At 42.7% G+C, this 24,870-nt stretch overlaps 1 protein-coding gene across 1 annotated transcript in view; it reads left to right on the top strand.

Annotated features, from left to right (window-relative positions):
- TECRL (trans-2,3-enoyl-CoA reductase like) overlaps window positions 1-19,840 on the top strand; it is a 65,432-nt gene extending 45,592 nt beyond the window's left edge. The window contains exons 5-12 of the mRNA XM_051618234.1: window positions 5,944-6,059; window positions 8,635-8,740; window positions 10,334-10,406; window positions 12,166-12,209; window positions 16,240-16,297; window positions 17,611-17,696; window positions 18,104-18,149; window positions 19,713-19,840. Of these exons, the coding sequence (XP_051474194.1) occupies window positions 5,944-6,059; window positions 8,635-8,740; window positions 10,334-10,406; window positions 12,166-12,209; window positions 16,240-16,297; window positions 17,611-17,696; window positions 18,104-18,149; window positions 19,713-19,840 (657 nt within the window). The remainder of the gene's footprint in view (window positions 1-5,943; window positions 6,060-8,634; window positions 8,741-10,333; window positions 10,407-12,165; window positions 12,210-16,239; window positions 16,298-17,610; window positions 17,697-18,103; window positions 18,150-19,712) is intronic.
- The last annotated feature ends 5,030 nt before the right edge of the window (window positions 19,841-24,870 follow it).

Here is a 24,870-nt window from a genome sequence, read left to right as displayed (position 1 = left end):
GAGAAGCGGCTTGCTCTGACTGTGGCTGGCAGAGCTCTCTCAGTTGATCCTGAAATGGGGAACAATCCCATGAAGTCTGTGGGATGCCTGTGATGCAAAGCAATGTCTGAGCGTTGCTGAGTTTGAAAAAGAGGCAGTCAAGCTGCTTCAGACTAATTTTCTCCACCTTCTCCATACTGAGGTTAGCTTTTGGTTTCCCATGGGGAGCAGCTTGAGATGTTTTCCCTAATTTGGGAACAGAAGAAGAGTCTTCAATATTTATAAACTCTGAATTAAATGTAGAAGTTCAGACAATTAGAATAGAAGAATTAGAATAGACAGAATCTGAGGAATTTGAAGGAGTGTGAGAGTTGGGAGTCCCAGAAAACTAATGGGCCAGTGGAAAGAAGATAAATGCAAGAAAACTCAGGATAATTGTGTAGAAAGGTGTTTGAGATCAAGGTAAGAGACAGAGCTGAGGATCTGTAGGATGTATCAGTGGAGAATGTCACTGACTACATTTCTCAGGGGATACCTATCAGAGCTTGCATACCTTGTGGCCAGTTGAAACAGTTGTGGGATAGGACCCTAAGAATTGAATGACACTTTCAGGGAATGGTGTGTGCCTGGAAAACTTAGCAGTAATGCCAAATAAACAGAACATGTGATTCTGTGTAAATCTGTGAGTGTAAGAATGACTATAACAAAGTACCAAAGAGAGAGGAAATCCCCAAACAGGTTATCATTGCTAAATCTCTCAGATCAATAGATAACGTGATAATAGAAGATTATATCCAAGCAAAAAGAAGTCACTTTTCCCTCTACAGTCCCTTTCCCAACTACAATTATTCGCAATGCAAAACACCTCCATTTTACAGCTAAGAGTTTGTGCTTGGCAGAAGTTTCTGCTTGAACACATGATATTACAGAGTAAGTGTTGCTCTGCCTTGGCCAAGTCTTGAGCTAATCCCAGTCAAATGTTAAGAACTTTCAAAACATTGTAACCTTGCACAAAGGCAAACTACACACACACAAGAGTGGTCTTATTTTTCATTTGATTAAGTCAAATAGTTTTCAATCTCTGGGGTTATCAGGAGAGAACAGCTTGCTTTTGCCTGATTTCTTGCCATGGTTTTCTTGCCATGTTGTTTGTGCCTTTCCTTGGGCCACATATACTTTTGGCTCTTTGTTACTGCCCAGTGGCAGGATGAAGTCAACTGATAAGGGAAGAGGAGACCTCTGAAACTGCCCAGCTGGCTGCCTGGGATTCCTCAGACACTGCTTCTAATAAGGCAAACAGCCTTGCAATAATTTCTCTTGGTCTCAGCAACAAATGCCACAAGCTCACAATGAACCATGCCAGCGTGTCAATATTTCAGGTGCCAAAGGGAGTTATGGACCTACTAGGAGAATTAATTCTGAGAAGTGAATGTTTCGGATGCTGTTGAGCACAGTACAGGCTGCAGCCCCTATCCATAACGTGTTTACAGTAATACCCTTGAGTTTTTACAGCTTCAAGCACAAAAAGAAGGTAGAGGGAAGTCAGTAAACATAAACAGAACAAAATGTTTCTTGCAGTTGTACACAGCTTTATGCTTGAACCCTTCCTGCTACTTAAGGAGCAAAGAGCATTTGATGTATGGTGCTAATGAGTGTAGACTCTTTCCTGTTTGTATTCAGAGGAACTAAGGTAGTTGACAGTTTGCCAGTCTAAGCACATTTGAGACTTTATACTCCCTCTAGAATGCATAAGCCTGGCAGAATTATTTTGTATGGGGAATTTTTCCCAACCCCATTATGGGGGTAAGGAGAGCACAAAGAGGAGAGTGAACCAGAAGGTGAACCAGTGTTTGGAAGGACCAGGTGCCCCTTTGTCAATTTTTGCCCACCTTGTCTGGTGACCTTGACAAGTCACTGAATTTCTCTGTATCTCAGTTTCCAGATCTCTGGCAAGAAAATACAAGTATTTTCCTCTTTGCAAAGTGCTTTGAGACTTCTAGATGGAAAGCACTGTGGAAGAGCTAGTTGAGGTTATTAGTAATAGTCAAGTGTTTAAAAGCACAGTTTCCTTTAGGTACTTGCTTATCAGGTGATGGATATACATTTTAAAATGATGCACATTATAGCCAAATCAGTGGTCTTGGTCAGCTCAGCCTTAGGAGGAGAGAAAGGAGGGAGCTGGGATTTCACCTCCCTTCTCCCACAGAGGAAGCACAGGTTTGGCTCAGGGAGAAACAGCATCCATTGCTGCTCAATCCCCAGCTGCTGATGCTGTCCTGAGTCAGCTGCAATTTGCCTTTAAAACCCCACAGGAAATCCATCCCTATCTCTAGTATTTGCAGTAAATACTGAGCTGCAGCCTGAAACCCTCCTAGACACTGAATTTCTGCAGCAGCTGCCCAGACAATGGAAGTTTCAGGTGCCCCCTCATGTGCTATTAAGGTTTGGTAGAAAGGATCAGCCAGTTTCATGAGAATTGGATCACAAAACATTGAATATTCAAGCAGCCCTTTAGAATTGTACCACTTGGTGCAAAATTGTTGCTGCTGCAGATTTCTGCAGGCATGAAAAGGCAAAAAATGTAAAAAGGTGAAGTTTAGACATGCTGCTAAAATGATGCCATTATCATCCCCAGGTAACTATATGGCCTTTAATGAGGTAGCAAAGCCTATGAAGTATAAATTAGTCCAGAAATTAAGAATGTTTCTTAATGATCATTAGCTCCAAAGTACTTTGGAGTGGGATTGTAAAAGGAATCTGAGGTACTTAGATGCTAAGTTTAATGTGATGTGGGAACTTGGGTGGGTTCAACTGCGTGTTCCTCTTGGGTTTCTCAGAAATCCCAGCTGCTCTCTGTACATTTGCACATAGTAATGGTCTGCCTGTCTGATCCCGAGTTGATCTTCCTCTTTATGCAGTACCCCTTGGCTCAGACGTGCCTTTGTCTCACATTTATTTATCAGGGAGACTAAGCTCTGCCCTTAGATAATTTATATACTGCAGCTGCTTTCCATCAGAGTTACCCACTTGAGCAATTTTGTATCACTTGCTGCGCCCAGAGCTTCAGGCAGTGACCCAAAGACATGGTCCTGGCTGCAGGTATTGTCCTCATACTACACCCTCCACTTGCCCTGCTTGAACCCAGTCATCCTGTTGGCAGTGGGAGAGAAAACACCAGGACTAGCACCAATGAACTGGGAAACTGCCCCTACATGGCATGGAAAGAGCTGCAGGAAGGGATCAGGATGGAAAGGGCTGTGTGGTCTCTCCCCAGCTCTGCTCTGCAGCCTGTCATAAATGAGATAATGGGAGGCTATGCCAAAAGGCAACATGATACAAGACAGGGTGTGTTGTGGGGTATTGCAGAAAGGGCATGTCACAAACATCACTAGAGGAATTAGCTGATGCCCTCGTGGGAAGGTCACTGATCTGTGGGCAGTTCATTTGTAAGGGTTCTGTTGGACTTTTTCAGACTCCCTCCACCCCACCCCTGCTGTTTATAGATTCCTTTTGCCTTTTCTGTCTTTTCCCAACCAGTACACAAGGTACTGTTAGGGCAAGTGCTCCAAGTCCCTTCATCATCTCAGGGTCCCTGTGCTGGCCTCTCTCCAGTAGCTCCTTGTCCTTCTTGAACTGGGGAGCCCAGAACTGCACACAGTGTTCCAGGTGAAGCCTCCCTAGGGCAGAGTAGAGGGGCAGGAGAACCTCCTTGACCTGCTGGCCACACTCTTGCTAAATGTCCCCCAGGGTGGCATTGGCCCCCTTGGCTGCCAGGGCACATTGCTGGCTCATGGTCAGCTTGGTGTCCACCAGGCCTCCCAGTTCTTTTTCCCCAGAGCCTTTGTCTACAGCCTGTAAAGCACACTGAGCTTGCTGGTGCTCCTCACCTCCACAAACCCCAAGCCAAGAGCTGCTGTTGGTGCCTTCAACTCCTTCTCTGCATTGCTGTGATGGGAGGCCCTGCATCCCCCCCCCCCCATCTAAAACACCTCACCCAGTCACAGGGATTCAGGTATCATGTGGCTGGTAGCTTTGGCTGTTAAATGGAGACTGGATTTTTTTTACTAAATCCTGAAGCTTTCCTTCTCCTTTGAGCATCTGAAATCAGCCAGAGGTTAAGGGGAGAATGCTTGCTGCAGTGACAAGTAGCCACAACCTGATCCTAAGTGCTGCCAGGCTTTTCCTGGCCCCTTTGTAATATGTTCATGCCAAACAGATGATAAAAGCAGGCAGCTATGGGTGCTTCTTGTGGTGCAACTCACGTCTTGAGAGAAAAAGCTTCACTGCAGCTCCTTCCAAGCTGGTACACTGACCTGCCCAGACCATATTTTCTGCACCTCTGTCTCCTGTGCCACCATTATCTAGATGTAGTGTATTAGGTTTTAATAGCAGAAGCCACCTCTTCCAGTGTTTGCAGTGTGCCTGACTCAGTGGGCTCACAGTTAGGAACAGACACATGAAATGCTGTTAGGACAAAACTCCCAACAAGCCCTTGGCAGTGATGCATCCCACAAACTTGTGAGCTCTTAGACACTCCTTGATTAAGTGTTTTCTTGCACACACACACAACCACTCTTTGGATCATGCAGAGTGTAAATGGACCCCAGAAATCATAGTGTCACACGGAACAAAAGAGAATTTCCCTGGTAGAGAACACTTGAGTCTGTAACTTTTGGAGTCAGTCAGGCTATGAAAGGCCAACATTTTGAAAAAGTTTCCTTCTGTAACACAGTCAAGGAAATCATATGGGGGGGAGGGGTCTCAAGCAAAGGTCTCAAACACCTAACTGCAGAATATTTCTGCAGGAAAACCTTCCTGTTTCAAAGCTCTTCTGAGGAGTGAGTAGAGGAACAGCACACTGGGGGTAAGACTGCCTGCCAAATAATACTTTCTCAAAAGGCATTCTACATCCAGTGTTGCTTCCTTAAACCACAGGTATTCATCCATTACCATTCTGTTGCAGTGCAAATTGCCACCTTAAAGCCAAACCAGCCATTAGTTATGAGTCTTTATCCCTCAAGAAATACTGTGCACTTGAGTTATGATTTGCCAGTTGCTGGTCCTTGTAGGACTACACCGTTTCTGTTCTATCCTGACATTCCAGTGGGGACAGATGATCAAACCCAGACCTCACATCACTCTTAACCATGTTTTATTTCCACCAGCTGCTTGTAGCTGAAGAGTGTGCCCTGACAAAAAGCAATACAGGCTCTACCAAACCACAGCCAGAACCTAAAACTGGGGGTGGCTCATGGCAGCACCTTCCCTCCTTGCCCCTGTATCTCCTTTCAGCTCTCTGTGGCTACCAGGGGTGACAGTGGGGAGAAGAAATTGTTTATTTCTGTTTTACAGGGTAACTTACTGGTCCAGTCTGCCACTGCAGGCTACTTCTGCTGATGCCAGCACAGGGAGGAGCCCCACTTGGTCACTGAACAAAGGCTCAAAGCACCATACACCAGGCAGGCAGGTCCTGCTCTTCCGTCCACCACCAAATTTCAAGCAATGATCCCTCCCTTCTAAATACCTCTGCGAGCAACCAGGATTCAAAGCTGTGTTTCTTTGTGTCATGCCTGTCTGGCCTAATTGCAAAAAAAATTGGGAGAAAACAAGTTGCCTTCAGCTTTTGGGCCTTGATTTGCAGTGTTCTTTAGATTCCAAATAAGCATCTGATGGCACAGCCAAAAGTATGATGAGGACATAACTGTGATTTTGACAACTTCCCATGAAGCTTTCCCAATTGGGTTAATGTTCTTAACAGAAACTTCTCTCTCATTTCCTAGATTGGTTTTACTCCTGTGCTAAAGAGACAGCAGAAAAAAACCCCTTTGTGTCATTTCAGTCCTCAAAATGAAGCCAAAATGACATTTGAAGGAAGAACAGATGTGGATAGGGCTATTCTTTTTCTCATGCTTCTACAGGGACAATTTCCTACTTTGATACAGCTATTTTCTTTTTCTGTTCTAGTTTTTTTTAACAGAATACACTGGGCCTCTTCTAATATACCTGCTCTTCTATGTTCGCCTCTCAGCCATTTATGATCAAGTGGAAAGCAGGAAGAACTTTCGCCACCCAGTGGTTCAGTAAGTGGTATTTGCCATGATTTCCTGGAGGATAAGAAGCCAGAGGGATAGAGGCTGAGGGGGTTGGTCACAGGGGGTGTGAGGCTTCGTGCCTGGTCTCAGGTGGGGGTTTCAGATTGTTCTTGCCAGTAGCAGTTTGGCATTTTAGCAGCACTTGTAAGCCTGGCCAAAACTGGGATCCCAGCAATGGTCATGGCACCTGGTCACAATGGGAGATGTTAGTATTTTCCCCAGATAAGTCTGTACTCTAGACACACAGCCTGAACAGAAGGTGACATAAGAAACACAGCACCCAAAGTCATGCTTGACAGAGAGTGTCAGGTGTCCCACCCCCAGTCTCCTTACAGTGCATTCCCACTCGTAAGATGAGGAACATCAGCATCCAGCACAGAAGATAAGTGCCCCCCCCACCAGCTCTCACCTAGGCACAGGAAGGAAGGTTTGAAAGGTCTGTACGTCATGAGTCTGGTCAAGAACAACTGAGAAACAAAGGGAGCACCATAGGAATTCAGAACTGGTCATCTGATTTTTGAAACTAACCTCTTCAAACTGCAGTTGTTCCCCAGGGCTCATATGCAACATACTTGCATTCTGAAAGACTTTTAAGAAATAAAACCCTTAGGTGAGAAACAAAAATAAAAGCTCAGCTACTGTTCTAGAGCAGCAAAGAGCACGGGCTGTATTTAGCTGTACAGAAGGAAATCAGAGGAGGTCACCTACAAGCATTAACCAGGCAGCTTTGCTTCTCTCCATCACTGAAACAATAGTTCTAACAAGGAAATGGAAACAGCACTGATGGAACAGTGATCTAACAGCTGAGCCCAAGGACACCCAGCCTGCTAGAACCCCAGAGCGTGCCAAGTGCAATGAGGAGAGGACAGCCAACCAAGACAGCTTTTTATGACCTTCAGCAGCCCCTGCCATTCCCAAGCCTTTTGAAGGACCCTGGGAGAAACAAAGGAGACTTGATGAACGTGAGGGAATTAAGAACTGGTAGAGATGAAGAAGTGGAGAGCAGCTCCACACAGCTGTCAGGGAGGCTCAAGGCACTGCCACCACCAACTGGGTGGGGGTTAATGCACCAGGCAGGCTGGGAACTTTCACATTTGAGAAACTTCTCTTCAGTGTGACTGTCCCCATTCTGGGGGATTGGTGCCTGGCAGAGGGGTGGAACATGATCAAGGAAAGCTGAGGTTGGCTGCATGAGTTGGAGCACTGGAAGTGGGAGGGCACACAGGGAACTCAGAGCCTCGAGAACCTGTAGAACACTTTTCCCACGGTGCTTTTTCCACACAATGATTGCAAAGTCAAGGGAGCTGGCATACAGCAGAGAAACACAGCAAGTCATAATATCATTTACAGATGGAAGAACAGAGCCTTGGAGAGACATTAAGGGAGTTAGTGGAGCTGGGAATGAGAACACAGAAAAAATTTAATTCCAAGGCAGAGCTGCAAGACGTTTGCCTTCCTTCTCTTCCTCACACACTTAAAAGGAGAGAGCTTGTGGTAGCACAGACAAGCCAGCAATAATTTTTACCTTCTTTTTAAGTGGTAATCTTTCCAGTGACCACTCCTTAATGGATCCATCTGAGATCCACATCCTAAGCCAAATGAATTTAAAAATTCTCAGCAAATCTGAAAGTTTGCTCCAGACTTCGGATAAGTCATTCACTGTTTGAAATTTTCTTAGCTCAACTCTCTCTGGTTTAATTACTTTGAAATTGTTTAATCTTTGGCTACCATACAAGATGCACAACAAAATTATTTGAGATTTCATATGCTGAAAACCACGTTTTATTTATGTCACACAATTGGTTTGCAGTGAGATGAACTCTGGTAAGACAGTAATTGTAACCAAGATAAAATGCCACCAGGAATCATTCTTGACATTTGTTTCTGAAACTCCATCTCTGTAAGCTGCAACTCATTCTCAGAAACAAATCAGCAGTGCCTGTTATTGTTTCATGATCTTCCTCGAAAGAGAATCACTATAATAATTTCTACAACAATTACCTCATTTCTTTGTAACAGGCAACAAAAAAGCCATCAGAACGGATTAACTTTGCAACAAAACCTCATTTTGTGTCCACAAGGAAATGAAATACCAACTACCTCCGTGCAGCTACTTGAGTTGGCAAAGGACAAGGAAACCATTCAGAAGAGATGCAGAGTGTTTTTAAATGTCAGACACATCCTACAGGAGCATTAAGGTGGCCTTAAAATGTTGGAGATGCCTTTGGAAAAGCACGGCAAGACGCCTGCTTATATATGCAGCTGTCCCATTTGAATGTCTTGGCAGGGCTATGGATCACACTCAGAGCTTGAGGAGCTCTCTTTTAATTCAAGGCTAGCAAAAAAAGAAGTTGCCTCACTGCAAAATAAAAGCAACTTTCATCACTGAAAATGATTCTATTAATCTTTGGTTCCAGATGCTGCCATTAAGACAATATCTTAAATCCCACAATTTCAGTGCTGTTTTGGAATACTAGTCCTCATTCCTTTTGTGACATTAAACACTGAAGTAATAAAAAGCAATCCTTCACTTACCTTAATTTCCTTTTTTTCCCCCTTCCAGCTTGGCCTGTTTCTGCCATTGTTTACACTACATCAGACATCTTCTGGAGACATTATTTGTTCACAAGTTTTCCGGAGGGCACACTCCTCTGAAAAATATGATAAAGGTGACTATGTTTATCATTTTGTGTAAGAGAGAATATCTTCATATCAAAGCAGTCCTTGGGAGAAGATGGGAATACAACAAATAATTTACTTTCTAGCTCTAGGAAGTATGCTTAGTCAAAATACATATATAGGAAGAATTTCAGGGCCATGTCCCCGGGAACATACACTGAAATCAATGTCCATTTTAGGTCCCACATGTCAGTGTCCACTTTGACTCATCCACCCAAGGGGCTGGTTGTCATGTCCGGGATATTTTTCAGACTGAATGCTATTTTCTAATGAGATAGTCTGCTGCAACATCTAGCAATGCTGACAGAAATCACACTCCACTTCCTCAGTGCAATATAAATATAGAGCAAGAGACAGGCCTTGCTTTGGGAAACTAAAATCAAATTACAAGGAGAAAAAAAAATATATATTCTCCTTCTATAGGAGGAGGCCTCAGGAAGGAAGATACTGAGCTGGCCTGAAGTCTGTCTCCCAAATCCTCCTGAATTTAAACTGTCTGTCATTACTTATTTATTTCACATGCTCAGTCTTGGTCATTTTGTATCACCCCACCCTACATCCCATTTGTTGTGATGTCAAGACTCTCCCTTTAAAAGTTTTGCAATGCATCTAAGGTTTCTTTCAAAGGAGAGAAATGTATGCCTGTGGTAGGGGGCTTGACTTAATTCCAGCCAGAAAAGAGGGAATGAGATGATGCACAGCTAGAGATACTGTTTTACAATACACCGTGTTTAAAAAATAAAATAAAAGAGAAAGCCTGACTTGCAGCCCTACTGATGGGACAGAGTTGCAGCCAGTCCCAGCACACTGCTCTTCCCAAGAAGGTGCTGAGCATGGAACCCTGAACTTGAACACACACAAAGGCTTTATCCGATCTCCAGGGTGGTTTCAGTTGTTTGTCTGGTGGGTTTTGTTTTTTTCCTTGTGCAAAGAATGGGAGCAGTGACCCCTACACAAGGCAAGAAACTGACCATATTGTCTCTACTTGGGCATTCCCAAGCCCACAGCTTCAGTCACCAAGCAAAGGCACCTGGGGTGCTGCTTTTTAACAGGAGGATGAAGTGGGGCTGAATCCATGGGAGTAGATGCAGTGTGTAGCTCCAACATCTTTATAGGAACTGTGTGCCTTTTTTTTTGGACAGGGTCAAACCAGGCCTATTCACTTTTAGTCTTTATTGTCTTGGCTGGTTTAGCATTCTGTTGGCTAGCTCTGTCTTGTTGGAAATGCTCTGCTGAGGGTATAGCAACAGCTCAGCTGTTTGATCAGCCCTAGATTTTTAATAGTGCCACTCAGAGAAATGTGTCCTTCAGCAGCAGAATTAAAGAAGGAGAAAACAAATGTCAACTCGTACAACAGGCATAAAACACTTCCACACAACCAAAAAAATCTACACTGTGCATACTTCTATTTTTTTAATGGCTTCAAAGCATCTTAAGGAGATGTGTAAATTGTGACTCAAGCAGCCACTGCGAAGTCTCTCAACGGTCGTTTGGGTACCATAACAGCAGAATTTGTAAATGTGTGGTTTATATTTGTTTATCATACTTTTTAAGAAAAAAAAAATATCTTTTGTCCATTCCAGGGCTGTGCCTTTTACTGGGGATTCACTTCCTGGATTGCATACTACATCAACCATCCACGCTACACACCACCGTGTACGTATAAGCAGAACAAAAACCTGACCTTGACTGGAACAAGTTTTTGGTATGCAACACAAATTCCTCCAGAATTAATAGGTGTCCCCCAAATAGGACCATATGACTGATCTAGCCAGAGAGGAGCCTTTACTCCCTGTCAGATGGATGGCTGTGGCATGGGAGGCACGTCTGCTGGGCCACTCAATCTACCTTCCTGTTCAGCCATGGCTGGTTGCAGGAACTGGAAATATTGACCAAGGAGAGAAAACACAAAGATGGGTATATTTTGCTCATCTTCACATTCTTTGTGTTAAGAGTGAAGGAGAGAACTAGAACTGACTGCATTTTCTTGGAGGAGATATTTATTTGCTAAAGGTACATCCTTAAACTAGTAAAAGAAACCAGTAAAAGTCAATCAGATACTGCTGATAAACCCCATGTTTTCTTCTTCCAGATTTCATTCGGCATTTTGTTCCCTCTCATATTTTATTGTTGCACTGCTTTTTCTTTGTGATTTTTTTCTTCTTTGCTGTGTGAACTTTTGCTTCCTTTGAGCATACTTGTTTTGTTTCCTGCTACTTTCCTTGCCACACCTTAGACTTTTCCTCTGCATCTTACACTTTTGAGCAGTCTGGGCCATGAGATTGCTTCTTTATATAAGAATCCATTTGTCCAAGACACAGCTTTCCAACAGAGAAAGCATTCAGAAGAAGTACTTCCAATTGCTTGCATTCTGCCTTAAAATGACAATTAGAGGTCCATGGGTCTAATGCTGGAGATTAGCAGCCCTCTGGCATGGTTGACTGGATCAGTAAAACACTGATGGCTTATTTTGGATGCAGGAGCAGGTGACCTCCACAGCCATATCCAGAGCTGGCTGGTTTGGGGACAGGTAAAGAAAAGCAAGCAGGTAGTTCCAGAATGCTATGCAGGTGTGGTCAATTAAACCAAGATGACAAAGGGCCCATGAAGAACAACTGCTTAGCAGCTGCATCCTCACATGTTCACAGGAGCTGGTTGTTCTGAGGAGGAGTTTTAGTGAGTGCCATGTGCCAGCCAGAGAAAAAGGGCTCTCAGAAGTGAAGGCTCTGGGAGACTTGGTCAGGAAAGTGAGTTGCACACATGTGGTTTGTGTCCCTCAGCCATGACCAGGGTTTACTTGAGAACTGTAAACCTTTGGAGGTGAACACCATACAGCACTACAGTGGTCCAGGGACAACAGCAAAAAAGGAGAGGGCAGGCAAAGGGAAGGTAAATATTACAAAGGCTAAATACATTTCTTGTATGGTGAGACTGTGAAGCAGGGAGTGACTATATAGTAAAACCTCATTTCTGGAAAAAAAAAGAAAAAAAGAGAAAAGAAAGAAAAAAAGTAATGCATAGGTTATGTCTTGGGTTCTCTGCTCATGGAGATGGAAGGGTCTGTGGATAAGGCTGTGATTCCTGGCCTGGGTCTGCCACTCACCTTCACTTCTCCCTTCCCCTTGCCTTTCCATGGAATTTAACACCACCAGCTGCTTTGAAAAAGCACTTGCATATATGAAGCTGACAGATACTACAAAATTAGATGAAAACTGCCTTGAGATCAGTGGTGATGAGACTGGACTGCTCTCACTATTTGCATTGTCTTCATTTCATGTGTGATAATACCCAGTCTCTCTGCAGAGCCTGTCAGGAGAGAAGCATTTCTGCTCCTCAGCACTTGTAGTTCATTTCATCCATAGGAAACTATTTGCATACCATAAAATGCAATTTACAATTTCATTCTGTTTTCTAGCATTTGGCCACAGACAAGTTTCTCTTGCTGCACTTGCTTTTCTGGTACGTACAAAAATAGAAGTTTTAGTAATGACTGTGGAATGGGAGAAATGACATTTGGCAAAATGCAGTAATGCTGCTGTGCATTTGTGTATATTTATGCCCATGCCCACAGCCCTGTGTCCTTACACTGGATTTAGTGATAAATCTATTAAGGTTTCTAGGCTAGGAAGTCTTCTAGTACTCTTGACCTAGACAGAGCTTAACATGAAAATCTGTATCTGAGAGCCACAAGAACATCAGCAGCATTATTACTACTCCTAATTATGTAAAACCACTAACATTTAGCATTACACCCTAAGCAGACTTTGCAATAGTGCTGTGTACCCTGAATAACTTCACTTCAGCAGCTGTTAAAAACAATAAAAACAATCCCTGCCAAAGCAGGTTAATGCCAAGGAAAGCACAGGTGACAGAAAATGGCTGAGACTACCAAACCTGATGTCTGAATGTCCGTAGCCATATAGTGAGACAGAGGCTCAGTCCAAAATTTCAACATGGAAGTGTATATTTTCTTATGTCCTCTGTGGGCTTTGCACTTGGAAATGCTGAGTGTTGACTTACCCAAGCAAGCAAGGGTCAGTAGCCAAAAAACCCCCACAACAGCCAGTCAGCCTATTTGAAAATCAGATGCAGATCAGTTTCCAGAAATATAACAGGAAGACAGGACAGTAACGTGTCTAGGCTCTTTCAGGCAAACACTATTTAGAGAAGTATCCAAACAACTCCTTAGCAATGTTTCAATGCTTTTGTAAATCAGGGCCCTTAAAGATGGCAGTTTTGGCAGTCTTTGTCTCTGGGGGTTGGCCATGCAGTTCTCAGTTTTTCCTGCCCTGACAAGGGATAGCAAAGACAAGCAAAATACTCATATGTAAGTTCACACAGAATCACAGGATGGCAGGGGTTGGAAGGGACCTCTGGAGATAACCTAGTCCAACCCCCCTGCTAGAGCAGGATCCCCTACAGCAAATCACACAGGAACACGTCCAGGTGGGTTTGGAATGTCTCCAGGGATGGAGACTCCACAACCTCCCTGGGCAGCTTGTTCAGTGCTCCGGTACCCTTAGAGCAAAGAAGCATTTTCTCATATTTAGGTTAAACCTCCTGTGTTCCAGTTTGTGCCCGCTGCCCCTTGTCCTGTCCCTGGACACCACTGAGAAGAGTCTGGCCCCTTCCTCCTGACACCCTCTGTAGATATTTATCAGCGTTGATGAGCTTCCCCCTCCCTCAGCCTCCTTTTCCCTAAGCCAAACAGCCCAGCTCTCTGAGCCACACACTCAGTGGGGCTCAGCAGCAGAAAGCAACAATCCTGCACTGGGGAGACAGGAGGTTGTGGCAGTGGGAGGCAGTGGTGTGCCCAGAGCCTTGCTGTCTGTGCCCTTCCCAAGCTCAGGCATTACTTGAAACCAAGCAAACTGCCTGCCTGAATATTCAGTGCTACCAGTGAAACTAGTCCTCATCAAAGTCTGCAGAGAACAAGCCTCCTTTTCTAAGTAAACAGCCTTTTTCTCCTCAGTCTTACACATCCTGCTATAGTTTTTCTGGAAAATGCTGCCATCAAGAAAAGAGAAGAATCCTGTGTGGGGTATTTGCTATAAAATATTGCTGTCTCTTTCAAACCTGCACCAATACCTGGTCTGAGGTCTCTGAGTTCTCTTACGAGAACTTCTGACCTGTGGCAATTCAAAAACCTTTCCTTTCAGACCTCGTTCTGGCAGGTTCCCAGACAATGAATTTAAAACAGCAATGCACACAATAAAATAATTTGGAGATGTTTTCACAGGTTTTTTAATAACACCTGAAGAAAATATTTGGAAGGTTTCTTATTTTCCCCTCTTTTGAAGCTTGTCTTTATTACGTATCCTGATTTAAGTGTACACATCTGCAGCTGCTGTAAACAACAGCACTGAGTAATTTGAAGAGTGTCAGCAGGCCCTTCTGAAAGATTCTCATATTTAGAGAAATTACTCTGAGCTTTGCAGGGATGTTTTTCTCATAGGGTACTCATGGAATGTAAAGAGGGGGAACAGCACGAAGACTTCAATATTTTATCATCATAAATATGGTAAGCCTTTTTTTTCTGCTGTTCCCCACTGCCCCATATTTTATATCTGAGACACTAGCTTCCATTTAGCAGTACTTCTTGATCCAGAGCATTAACAAGCCACATTTCTGAAGAGGGACATGAGCTAATTACAGCAGAATGCAGCTGCAGAGTCAAAGGGACACCAATAAAAATCCCTGCAGAAGTGCCCTTTGCTTGTTTTACTCAGAAATGATTACAGAATTAGTAAATGTTATCTACAGTGAGTGAATCTCTCTTGCTCTACAGTTGTATGGGAATTGCACATTTCAGTATGGATATATAGGGTTTCACAAAAATACTTTTTAACTTTGAACCTTCTTTCTTTAAAATAATAGCAATCAGAAACAATCACGTTCCTAGGAAGTATGTAAATGACAATTATTTCTATTACTATGGCTATTGCAGCTTCTGATATGATATTTTATAATAGAATTTCCTTTTCTGGCTATTTTAGTGTTTTACATCTGGTGTTTATGATAGGTGACAGCCAGTTAGTTGTAATTAAAAAACATAAAAGGACTGCAGGATGTGACCCATGACTATATACCCATGCAGAGCAGCAGCTTTGCTAATAGAACTGATTTTAACTTTCCTAACAAAACCCCCAGAAATCTCTCTGCCAAAAATGGGAAAATTCTTCAGCAACTCTATCTAAAATGTTTTTTCAGATAATGGCACATTTCAATACAAAATGAAGTTACATATTCCTTTCAATTAGTTTTAATTGAAGTTTGTTATGGATGACTTTCAGAATTGGCTTCCAAAAAATTACAACTGTGCTTCTTTTTTTCTGTATTAATTTTGTGACTTTACACTTTGAACATCTCTAGATTTTAGCACTCTCCCTTTTTATTTTAATGTCTTAATTTTTTCCAGCCTTGCAAAATGTAGTGACTAATGATATAAAAGAACACAACTGTTTGACCTTGAATTTTTTCAATTTGAGAGGAAAATTCAGTCTTTAAACCCAGAAATTAATTTTAAAAATAATTTCAGTCTGAGATTGAAACGTAAGCAGCCTTTTGGTTTTCTTCATAAAGCAGGGGGAACATGAAAAACATAAAATTAGACTGCTGTACTGACAGGTTTTTTTTCTTGCAGGAATTGAAACTGGTTTTCCTACTGGTTTGCACTTTGAATATGGGTAGTAATAGGTTTTGATTCTGCAGTAGTTGTAACTGAAGAAGTACTGAAAGCCACAAGTAAATCTGGAATCACCTTGTGCTACATGCTGTATACCCAAGTGGGGAGACATGGTACCTCTTCCAAAGATTTAAACCATCCTAGTATTAAAGACCAAGTTTGAAAGGTTGGTTAGGGCTGGAAATAGCCAGAGAGTAGGAATAAGGCTGGCTCCCTTCATTTATCAGCTCCTAACTACCACCCATTTGACTAGTCTGCCCTTCAGAGACCTGCTGCCTGCTTTTCCCCCCTGTTTTTCCATCCTTTATGACTAACCTAGAGCACTGGTTGCTGGTTACAGGCACAACAAAGGTGTTAACACTGAACACCCCTGACAGCCTGTGTAGGAAGAGGGTAGGCACATCAGCTCATGACATCTGGGCAAAACCGGGGGTCAGCTTTTCACCTGCTGCTTCTTTGCAGGCTGGATTAAATCCAAATCCTGACAACGATGTTTGGTTCAGGAAAGTATCTTTGTAAATTGTTCAGACTTCAGGGAGCTGCTCTGATCTCCCCAGACCAAAGCATGTTGTCCCTGCTGGGCATGGGAACCACACTGAAGGAGTGCCTGCTCTGAGCTCTGCAGAGCTGAAACCTGGGCTTTCACCCCAGGTTGGATTTCACATGGGAGAAGTTTTCTCAAGTACATATTTTCTGGAAACAGAGACTAAACTGTAAAAAAGGGGATTCTGGTTCTGCACTGCAGCACGGTTACTGCAGCATTTTGGACCTACAAGTGAAAAATATGTTTTTAATGTCTTGCAGATGTGTGAAGCTGGAAATCACTTTATCAACGTAGCTTTAGCTCACCAAAATCATTCAGGTCTGTCTTTGTTTCCTGTTTGCCTATTTAAGACTGAAGCATGCTTAGCTTATCCATCTTCTGCTGGTGTACAGTGATTTATGTATCTACAGCCACAGAATAAAGAAAGATGAAGTAGGAATCATGGCATCAGTATAACATCTTCAAAATAAATGTGGTGACGAGGAAACATTAGCAAGACTGTTGCTGTTCCAAAGCTTATAGTACATTTGTCTTAATTATACACAACTGCAATTTCAATATGGATTTAAGCATGGAAGTTCCTGAAAGCCTCCTGTTGGCTGACAACAGAAGATTCCATTTTAAACAAGTTTCAAAAACTTTTAAACTAGATTGCAGAGTTTTTAGATACATGCATAGACAAATACACAGGCATCAATGTATATGTATGCTCTTAAAAGGCTGCTCCAGGCATGGGTTTTCAGGGCCTTTTGTACCATGAGGATAAAAGTTAAACTATATATAGTAGAAAGTAAAATGTATTTCCAGGTAATAATAGTGTAACTTCACACTTTAACTCCCTGTTCAAAAAAATACATCCCTGTGGTATGATCAACTTCACAGACTGAAGTCAGTTTCTATTCTGGAAGGCTTTTGATGTGCTGTGGTTAGGCAGGTGCTTGTGTTGTTTGTTACAAGGAGCCTAATTCGGTTGAAAAGCAGCAGGAGCCAAATAATTAATCAGTGTTCTCAGTGCCTGCAAGTATGAAATTGTTGCCAGAACTTAAAAACGAAGTGTTTCCTAGGTGGCATTTTGTTTGAGCATTATCAGTGGCTGTAGAGAGTCATGCTGTTAACCCTGGAGTTGTTTTCCTGGGCTATCCTGAGAGGGGAAGGCTGAGGATGCAAGAGGGAAGAGGTTCACATTCCTGAGTCAGGCTGACTGTGATCCAGCTGTATCCTTGCTATCCCAGAAGAATGCCCTTAGCCTGCTGGTGAGTCTGCAGAGAACTGTCATTCTCTCCCTCTGAACAAGAGTTGCATCCTTTGGACACGCCAGAACTTCCCTGTAAAAACTGATCCATGGCTTGCTAAGCAGCATTCTCACTAGGCTAATTGTAGGTTTTGCTACCTCTAAAGATTTCGGTGAAACTCATTTAAAAACTTGTACTGTGGGAGCACTGGCCAAAGGGGGGAGTGTTTTTTAATAAATAAATAAATAAATAAATAAATAAATATATACAGGCAAGTTGTGCTAAGGCTCAGTTCCCCTCCTTGTATTGAAACTGGTTTTTTTTGTCTGTTTGGGCTGGTTTTTTCCTTCTTTTTATTTTTTTTTTTATTTTTTCTTTTTTTTTTCCCCTTTCATAAAGGAAGCAAAGCCTGTTTTCCAAGTCCCACCTACAACCCCTTCACATGGCTCTTCTTTCTAGTATCCTGTCCCAACTACACATACGAGGTACAATTGCTTTCTTCTGCTTAGATGCAAAGGGTAGGTGGTGGTGCCTTTGCCTTCAGAAAATCTGCAAGGCCTTCCCCCTGCACCCCAGTCATTCCATTCTGTATGTCAGAGCCTCCTTGCTCCCACAAATGTTTCCCCACCAGACCCTTCTCTTTCCTCACACCCGTGTCCTGACTTTTGTGCATATTCCCCTCCCCACTGATCCAAGAATTTACCACCCACCTCTTCACCTCATCCAGCAGACTGGGGGGGTCCCCTTTCTAGCTATTTTTCCTCTCCCATTTCTGGTATGAGTATCACACTCTTTTTGCTGGGGGAGCTTTTGGGGAAGTGGTCGCTTTTGAAAACTTGCCCTTTTGCTTTATATATAGTAGAAATTAATACTGCCTTTTTCTTTGCAACAGGTTGGGTCTTGGATTAGTTTCACAGTTATGACACAAACCTTGCCAGGTAAGTTTGAAACAGCCCCTAAATCGTTGTTTGCAGAAGTCAATTCCAGAAATATAAAATTTGCCCCTCCCAAAATTTATGGCATATGAAACAATGCCATCAAATCCCCCCTGTGACATGACTGTATAAACCTTCAAAGTTCTACCCTCAGAAAACTGTGGAGAGCATGAACACTACTGCAACACCTCCTTTTGATCAAAACCAGCTCTCTGCTTTTTGTGAAATATTGTTGTTTCTTCTGTTTCCAGAGTGAAAAGAGCCTTTGAAATTTAGAAAGAAAACAAGTCAGTATTCTTTATGTGGAGTCAAATTATTTTTGATATGGAAAAATTTTCTTTGCATTGTAAGCCTGGAAAAATACTTCTAATAGGGGAGACAAAACCAGATGTACTTAGTATTTCAAAGGAGGAAAGATGCACATGTTCCTGGTAGCATTTCCCTGCTTGCTTATTTTGGGCAGCCAGCTCATAACAGCAGCGTGCTCAGTAGGGTTTGCAGCTCTTGCTCAGTGCTTTCCTGCATCCTCAGATACCTAAATATCCATACAAATATGGTCTCTGGGACTGAGCTCTCCAAAACCATTCACTTTTTAATAATTTTTTTTTTTTCCATTCCAAAATAGAAACCTATAAAAGCTCCTTGCAAAAAAGTAGCCCCGCAAGGTTTACCAATGAAAAAGAAAGGAATTTCAAAAGGGGATTCAACTGCATAATGCAAAATGTTGGTTGAAAAGACCCAGCATTTTTTGCTTTATGATCTGGTATTGAAATTACCTGAAAGCTTGGAGACACTGGCAGGGCTGTGTTGATGAGGGCAGGGAGCTGCAGCACAAGCAGCGTGCTCATCTTTGCTCTAACCGCAGCAAACACAACTTGATCAGATGCCAAATGAATGTTTCTGATCCACCAGCTCATTTTAAGGAAGACAGGATAATGAATTTGCAAAAAGCACCTGTAAAAGTATCCCCAGTTTGCTGCCAATTAGCCCGAAGGGAGAGCGGTACCTGAGAGACCGCTTACTGGCTCCTGACAACCACAGCAGAGGCCTGAGCATCTCTAGCAAGTTGGGCTTTGTGAGACTTTGCTGCCAGGCAGCTCCATCTTCTTGTGCACCTGCTGCTCCAGGGCTGCTCTCTCCCTCCATGAAGCAGGGAGGTACAGCACAATTCCCTGTCATGGCTGGGAGCCAGAGGGAGAACAAAAAAGAAGCCTTGTAAGCTGAAAGCAAACTAGAAGACTAGTCGAGGGAGTCCATGGGTAATTCTGTGTCAAGAGAGCACCATGGCCAAGGAGGCCTTGTGGTTTATGGGGGAGTCATAGGTGATAGAGGGTGTGTCCATAACAGCTGTGAACATCATCTGTGTGAATTTGGATGTGGAGGTTGAGCCTCAGGCTGTGGTACATCAGCAGTTGTAAGGCTGAGAGCGAGGGCAGAGTTAACTTGTCTCTGCCCGAAGAAGAGGCTGCAGGCTTTTCCATAAATCCTCTTGTCTTCACAGAAACAGACACTGAAAGGTAACACACGGTCCTCTTTTCTCTCCCCCTCCCTCTTTTTCCTTGATAGTTGGCATTTTTGCTTTCCTGATGGTCATCCAGATGTCTCTGTGGGCCCAAAGGAAACACAAGTTGTACCTGAAGAGATTTTATCCAGAGGTGCGGAGAAAAGCAGCGATGATTCCTGTCATCTTCTGAGCTTTTCACAAGAGTTGGAGCCTAAGTGTGCAGTTCAAGAGCTAACTCAGAGTAAATGAGCCATTTCATTCAATAACCAAAATGGATCAGAGGAAGAACTGCTGGAGATCTTTTTCAAAAAATTAACAGTTCAAGAAGAAGAGCTTTAATCAAGTGAAAAAAACAACAACACGTAGCTCTTGAATTCTTGGTTCCTGATAAAAGATATGATTTAATTAGATTTTCTGTCATGGAGCTAATTGGGAAGGGACAAGGAAATTGGTTATATTAAATGTAGCTGGTGTAAATGGGGACAGATGCTGTCAGAATTAACGAATACAGCTCATCTGTGTGTGTTCAGATCTGGTGGTTTTAAGGTTTGGCGTTAGATGTTGATGAGAGTCTTGGATTTTTTGCTTCAGAAGATGTTTCACAGCCTAATTTTTATTACACTACACAGAAGCAGCACGTGCTGCCTCAGCTCCTCCAAAAGCACGACATCAAAGAACAACCACTGTGCTGTAAGCACAGTTTAGTCTGGCTTTACAAGGTTTGCTTGCTTGCTTGCTTTTTTAATTGAATCTCATAGCAAATTGTTCAACTCAAATTGGCTGAAACTGATCACTGCAGAAAGGTTTGGCTTTCTTTTATTCTCAGGTAGGCAGATCATCGCCACGATCCCAGGAGGGGACTGTTTGTGAGGTGCTACTAATCTGCAGCATGACCTTGGGTATATCATTTAAGTCCATTCCCCTTTCTCACATTGAGCAGTTCTGGAAATAGCAGAGAATTTCCTAGACTATAATGTGTGTTAAGATGCCCTTGTGTGGATCCAGTGTTGTATCAAACACTATGAAATCCTTGGGCACAAGGTGAACCAGAGTCCAGCTTCTGATCAAAAAGGAAAGGGCTGCTGCCAAATGCATTTCAGTCCACATCTGAAGGGCCTCAGCTGGACACTGCTGAAAGGCTTCACCTTCAGTTTGGTCAGTCTCTCTCTGCTGCTCTGCTTTCCAGGACGTTATTTTTTTAAAGGGATTATCTGGGCTTGGTTTTCCAGTCCTGAAAACTCTGTTTAGCTCCATTTGCAAATCAGTGGCATCCATGTCATGCAGAAGCACATTTTTTAGCACTTTTAGTGACAGAGAGCAAAAGAACCAGAACTGCTTCAACAACTATTAAGATACGAGAGTCTAGTTTTCATTTTATTTCTGTTGCACATTTGTCAATGTCTCTTGGCTCCCTTAGGCTGGTGAAAAAGCTTGACCAAAGAACTTGAATCATTAAAGAAACACCAGAGTACACAAGCAAGGCAGACAGTTTGTCTTCTGAAGGCACTGTTACCTTTGCACCAGCTCAAGTGTTCTAACAGAGTTAATTTGCCCAGTAAATTGGGTTCATATCCCTCTTCTGATGTCTAACTCACAACTCTTATCCTGTCAGCCACTGTAACTCAATTTCATCTTGGTAATGTAAATAAATCACTTTCCATGTTTTAACTTGTAACCTGTGAACACATAGAATTTTTTATTCCTCTTGATAGAAAACCAGAGTCACAGTGAACATCCAGTTCTCTAACCCAGACTGCTAATAAAGATCTATTTTTTAAAAATTATTTGCTGTACTCTTCACTCATTTTTACCTAAAACCAACATTTTTGAAGCCCATTTTTTCCAGCTGATGTTAGATGTGTGAGTCAAGACTGTTGTCTGTTTTTGAAATCCAGCTACTGGGATTGTTTTCCTGTTTATGTCTCAAAATGTCTCATTTTAGCAATCTTCAAGTTTAAAATAGTTCACGTGGGAAGGTTACTGCCAGAATTACTTACTTTTAGCTTCTTGATTACAATGGCTGCAGCTTTTAAGCGTTCCAGGACTGTTGCCACAGTGATTAAAATTGCCAGGAGGCAGGTCCGATTAACACTTGGCTTAAGCAAAGGAAGTACTTCAGGAATTACTCACCTCCCTGCTTATTAGTTGGTCATTCAGTAGATGCGGTGGGAGGGAGAAGGGTTTTGGCTCCAGTAGTAAATGACTGAAGTTTTAAAATGGGGTAAGAGCAGACACTAGGTAAGAACAAACGACGTCGCAGAAGGCGGGCTCAGATAAACATGGTAGATTCTCCAGTGGGCTGTTGACCAGCTAAAATTGCTCTGCTCAGTGTTAAATGGCTTCACAAAGAGCAGTAAATCCAACATTTGGCACTTTCACAGATCTTTATTACTCCACCCACTCTGATTCTCAGGGCAAGTTCCATAGCATTAGAACAGGAAAATCAACTTCCTGGCTCCTACCATGGGGGGCATGTTCTGCTCCACCTGGAGGAACTACTCAACATCCAGGTCCCTCGGAGTTCACCCTGCAGCTTGCAACTGCTCTGCTTGTCCAGGTGGGTGAGTCTCATCTTTGCCAAAGTATTCCCAAGACTTTCAAAATCAGGAGTCCAAAGTGAAGCCTTCAGATAAGCAGCTCTACATTTTGGGGCCTGTTGTTGCCATGAAATGCCAACCTGGAAAAGAGCAGGCACCAGCTCAAGCTTCCTAGTGGTGCAAGGAGGTGTTGTGATGGGGAACTGAAACTGCAGATGCTCCTGGGCAGAACTTGGCAGCCTATATTTGGATCCCCAGTTTGAAAAAGCCCTTAAAGACCCAGCCATATGCTTGTCTCTTATAAGACAGTTACCACATCTTCACAGCCGACAGGACTGAAAATTAGCTCAGTGTTTTCATCTTTCTATAGGGAAAGTAGAGCTCAAAAGGACACTGAAAGCAGGGGAAGTGAATAAAGGCAGATGGTCATCCTTTTTAAAATATGCTATTATCATCAAAGTATCTTGAACTTGCCATTGTTTTGTATGAAGAAAGTGACTCTAAATTGGCTTTTATCAGACTAGGAACTGAGATAAAGCAGCCTGATATCAAAGTAGTTCTCTCAAAGAGAGCTTGCAGTGATAGCTAAATATAATAAAATAAAAATCACTGAATGTGAAGACTTCTAAAGCACACTGTAAGAGGAAGAAATCTATAGGAAAGCAAGAGACTATTTATCTATTTATAGTTTTAACAAGTGCTGCTGAACTAAAAATTAATTTCAGCCATAGTTTTCTAGCAAGCTAATATTTTCCACATCATGCTTTATTGGCTTCCCTTTTCTCTGTTTTCCTAGGCACAAGTTTTGTCTTCAAGCAATATTCTCTGTCATTTGAATTCATGAAAGCTTTTTGAGAAATGTACTGGAGGCCTGTTCCAGCCTTCCACAGATAAATGTAACTGAAGTGTTTGCTGTCACTGCACACAGATTAATATCTATGTGAATCATTTTATTATGAAAAGCCTGGTTTATCATAGGTGAGTGTATAAAGGCTGCTGTATAGCTACAATTAAAGGTAATTTTCACATCACACATGTTCAGGATCACAGCAGAATGTTTATTTTAATGGTCTCTTGCACATCTTCAGCCACACGTGACTCAAGCATACAGCTCTTTCTGCAGGTATTAGGACCAAGAGCCAAGTTGTCCTGGGCCTTTATCATGGTCCTGGTGTTTGGTTATTTATTGTCTGTCACACCAGACACTGGCTGTCACCAGTGTGAGGACATCTGAGAAAACATTTCCTTGGCCATCTTGTCCGACTGGACAAGCAGTTGTGCAGGTGAGGAGAGGCTGTTGTTGTGTGCCTGAATGAATCCACACTGAATTTCCTTGCAATGTAATCGTCAGGCTAAAACCTCTTTATGAAAGGAAAACACAAGTTCATCCCAGAATCACAGAATTGTCATGGTTGGAAAATATCTCTTAAGATCACCGCATCCAAACGTCAACTCCCCGGCCCCGGCATAAAAATAGAATAAATAAAAATGATAATAAAAACAAACTCACTAGATCATGTCCTGAGATGCTCATCTACATGTTTTTTAAATACCTTTGGGGATGGTGACTCCACCACCTCCCTGGGCAGCCCGTTCCAGCTCCTTGCTGCTCTTTCAGTAAAGAAATTCTTCCCAATATCAAGTCTAAACCTCCCCTGAGGCCATTTCCTATGGTTCCATCATTAGTTGCTTGGGAGAAGAGGCCAACAAGTAGTTGTAGAGAGCAATGAGATCTCCTCCAAACTAAATAATCCCAGTTTTCTGGCTGCCCTTCTCTGAACTCTCCCATCACCTCAAAGTCCTTCTTGTAGTGAGGGGCCCAGAACTGAACACAGGACTGGAGGTGTGAGGTGGATCCCCTGCCCTTCAGGACTATGGCCCAAGGGAGTCTCTCAACCAATGTCCTAAACAATCCAAAGTCCAGCCTCCACAAGTCCACGGTGGAGGTTTTGCTGACCCCCCTCCTTACCTCACTCAGGATTGAGAACTTGAACATTTTGTGGTCTCTGAGCCCAAGATGGCCCCTGACCACCACATCTCCCACCAGTCCTTCTCTCCTTGTAAACAGCAGGTCTAGCAAGGCACCTCCCCTGGTAGGCTCACTTACCAGGAACTCTCGAGGTGCCTCCAAGCCTGCTTTTTCTCTGCTGTGTTGTGTTTCCAGCAGACATCTGGCAGGTTGAAAGCCCCCATGAAAACAGGGGCTATCTATTGTGAGAAATGTGCTTGTGGTTAAAAGAATCTACCACATATTAACACCTCCACAGTACCCAGGATTCTAACGTGTCCTTGCTTTTATCTAACTTCTAGAGCCTTTGAAGACTGAGGAACCAAGTAAGAGGAAATAAAATATAGTTAAAAGAAATATAAGAGTATTCAATAATACTAATGAATCCCTTATTTAAAAGAGCAAACTTCACATTTTTGTCAAATAAATCTGATTGTCAGTAGGTTGCCTCCTAATACACACTATTATTCCTGTGAAAAAGTAATGTAGCTCTACCAGTTATCCCTTTAATTTTTCTGTGTACCTGGACAAACTCAGTAAGGAGGAAGACTTTTGTTTTGAAATTAAAGGTTTCACCATTTGGGGACTCTTCTAAAGCACTACAGGATGGGCTCCAAAGAGAACAGACCACATCAAACATGGTGAAACACTGTGACACTAAGTTAAAAAACAAAC

The sequence above is a fragment of the Apus apus genome, chromosome 4 (assembly GCF_020740795.1).
Source record: "Apus apus isolate bApuApu2 chromosome 4, bApuApu2.pri.cur, whole genome shotgun sequence".
Lineage (NCBI taxonomy): Eukaryota > Metazoa > Chordata > Aves > Apodiformes > Apodidae > Apus > Apus apus.
This window is presented reverse-complemented; position numbering and strand designations above follow the sequence as displayed.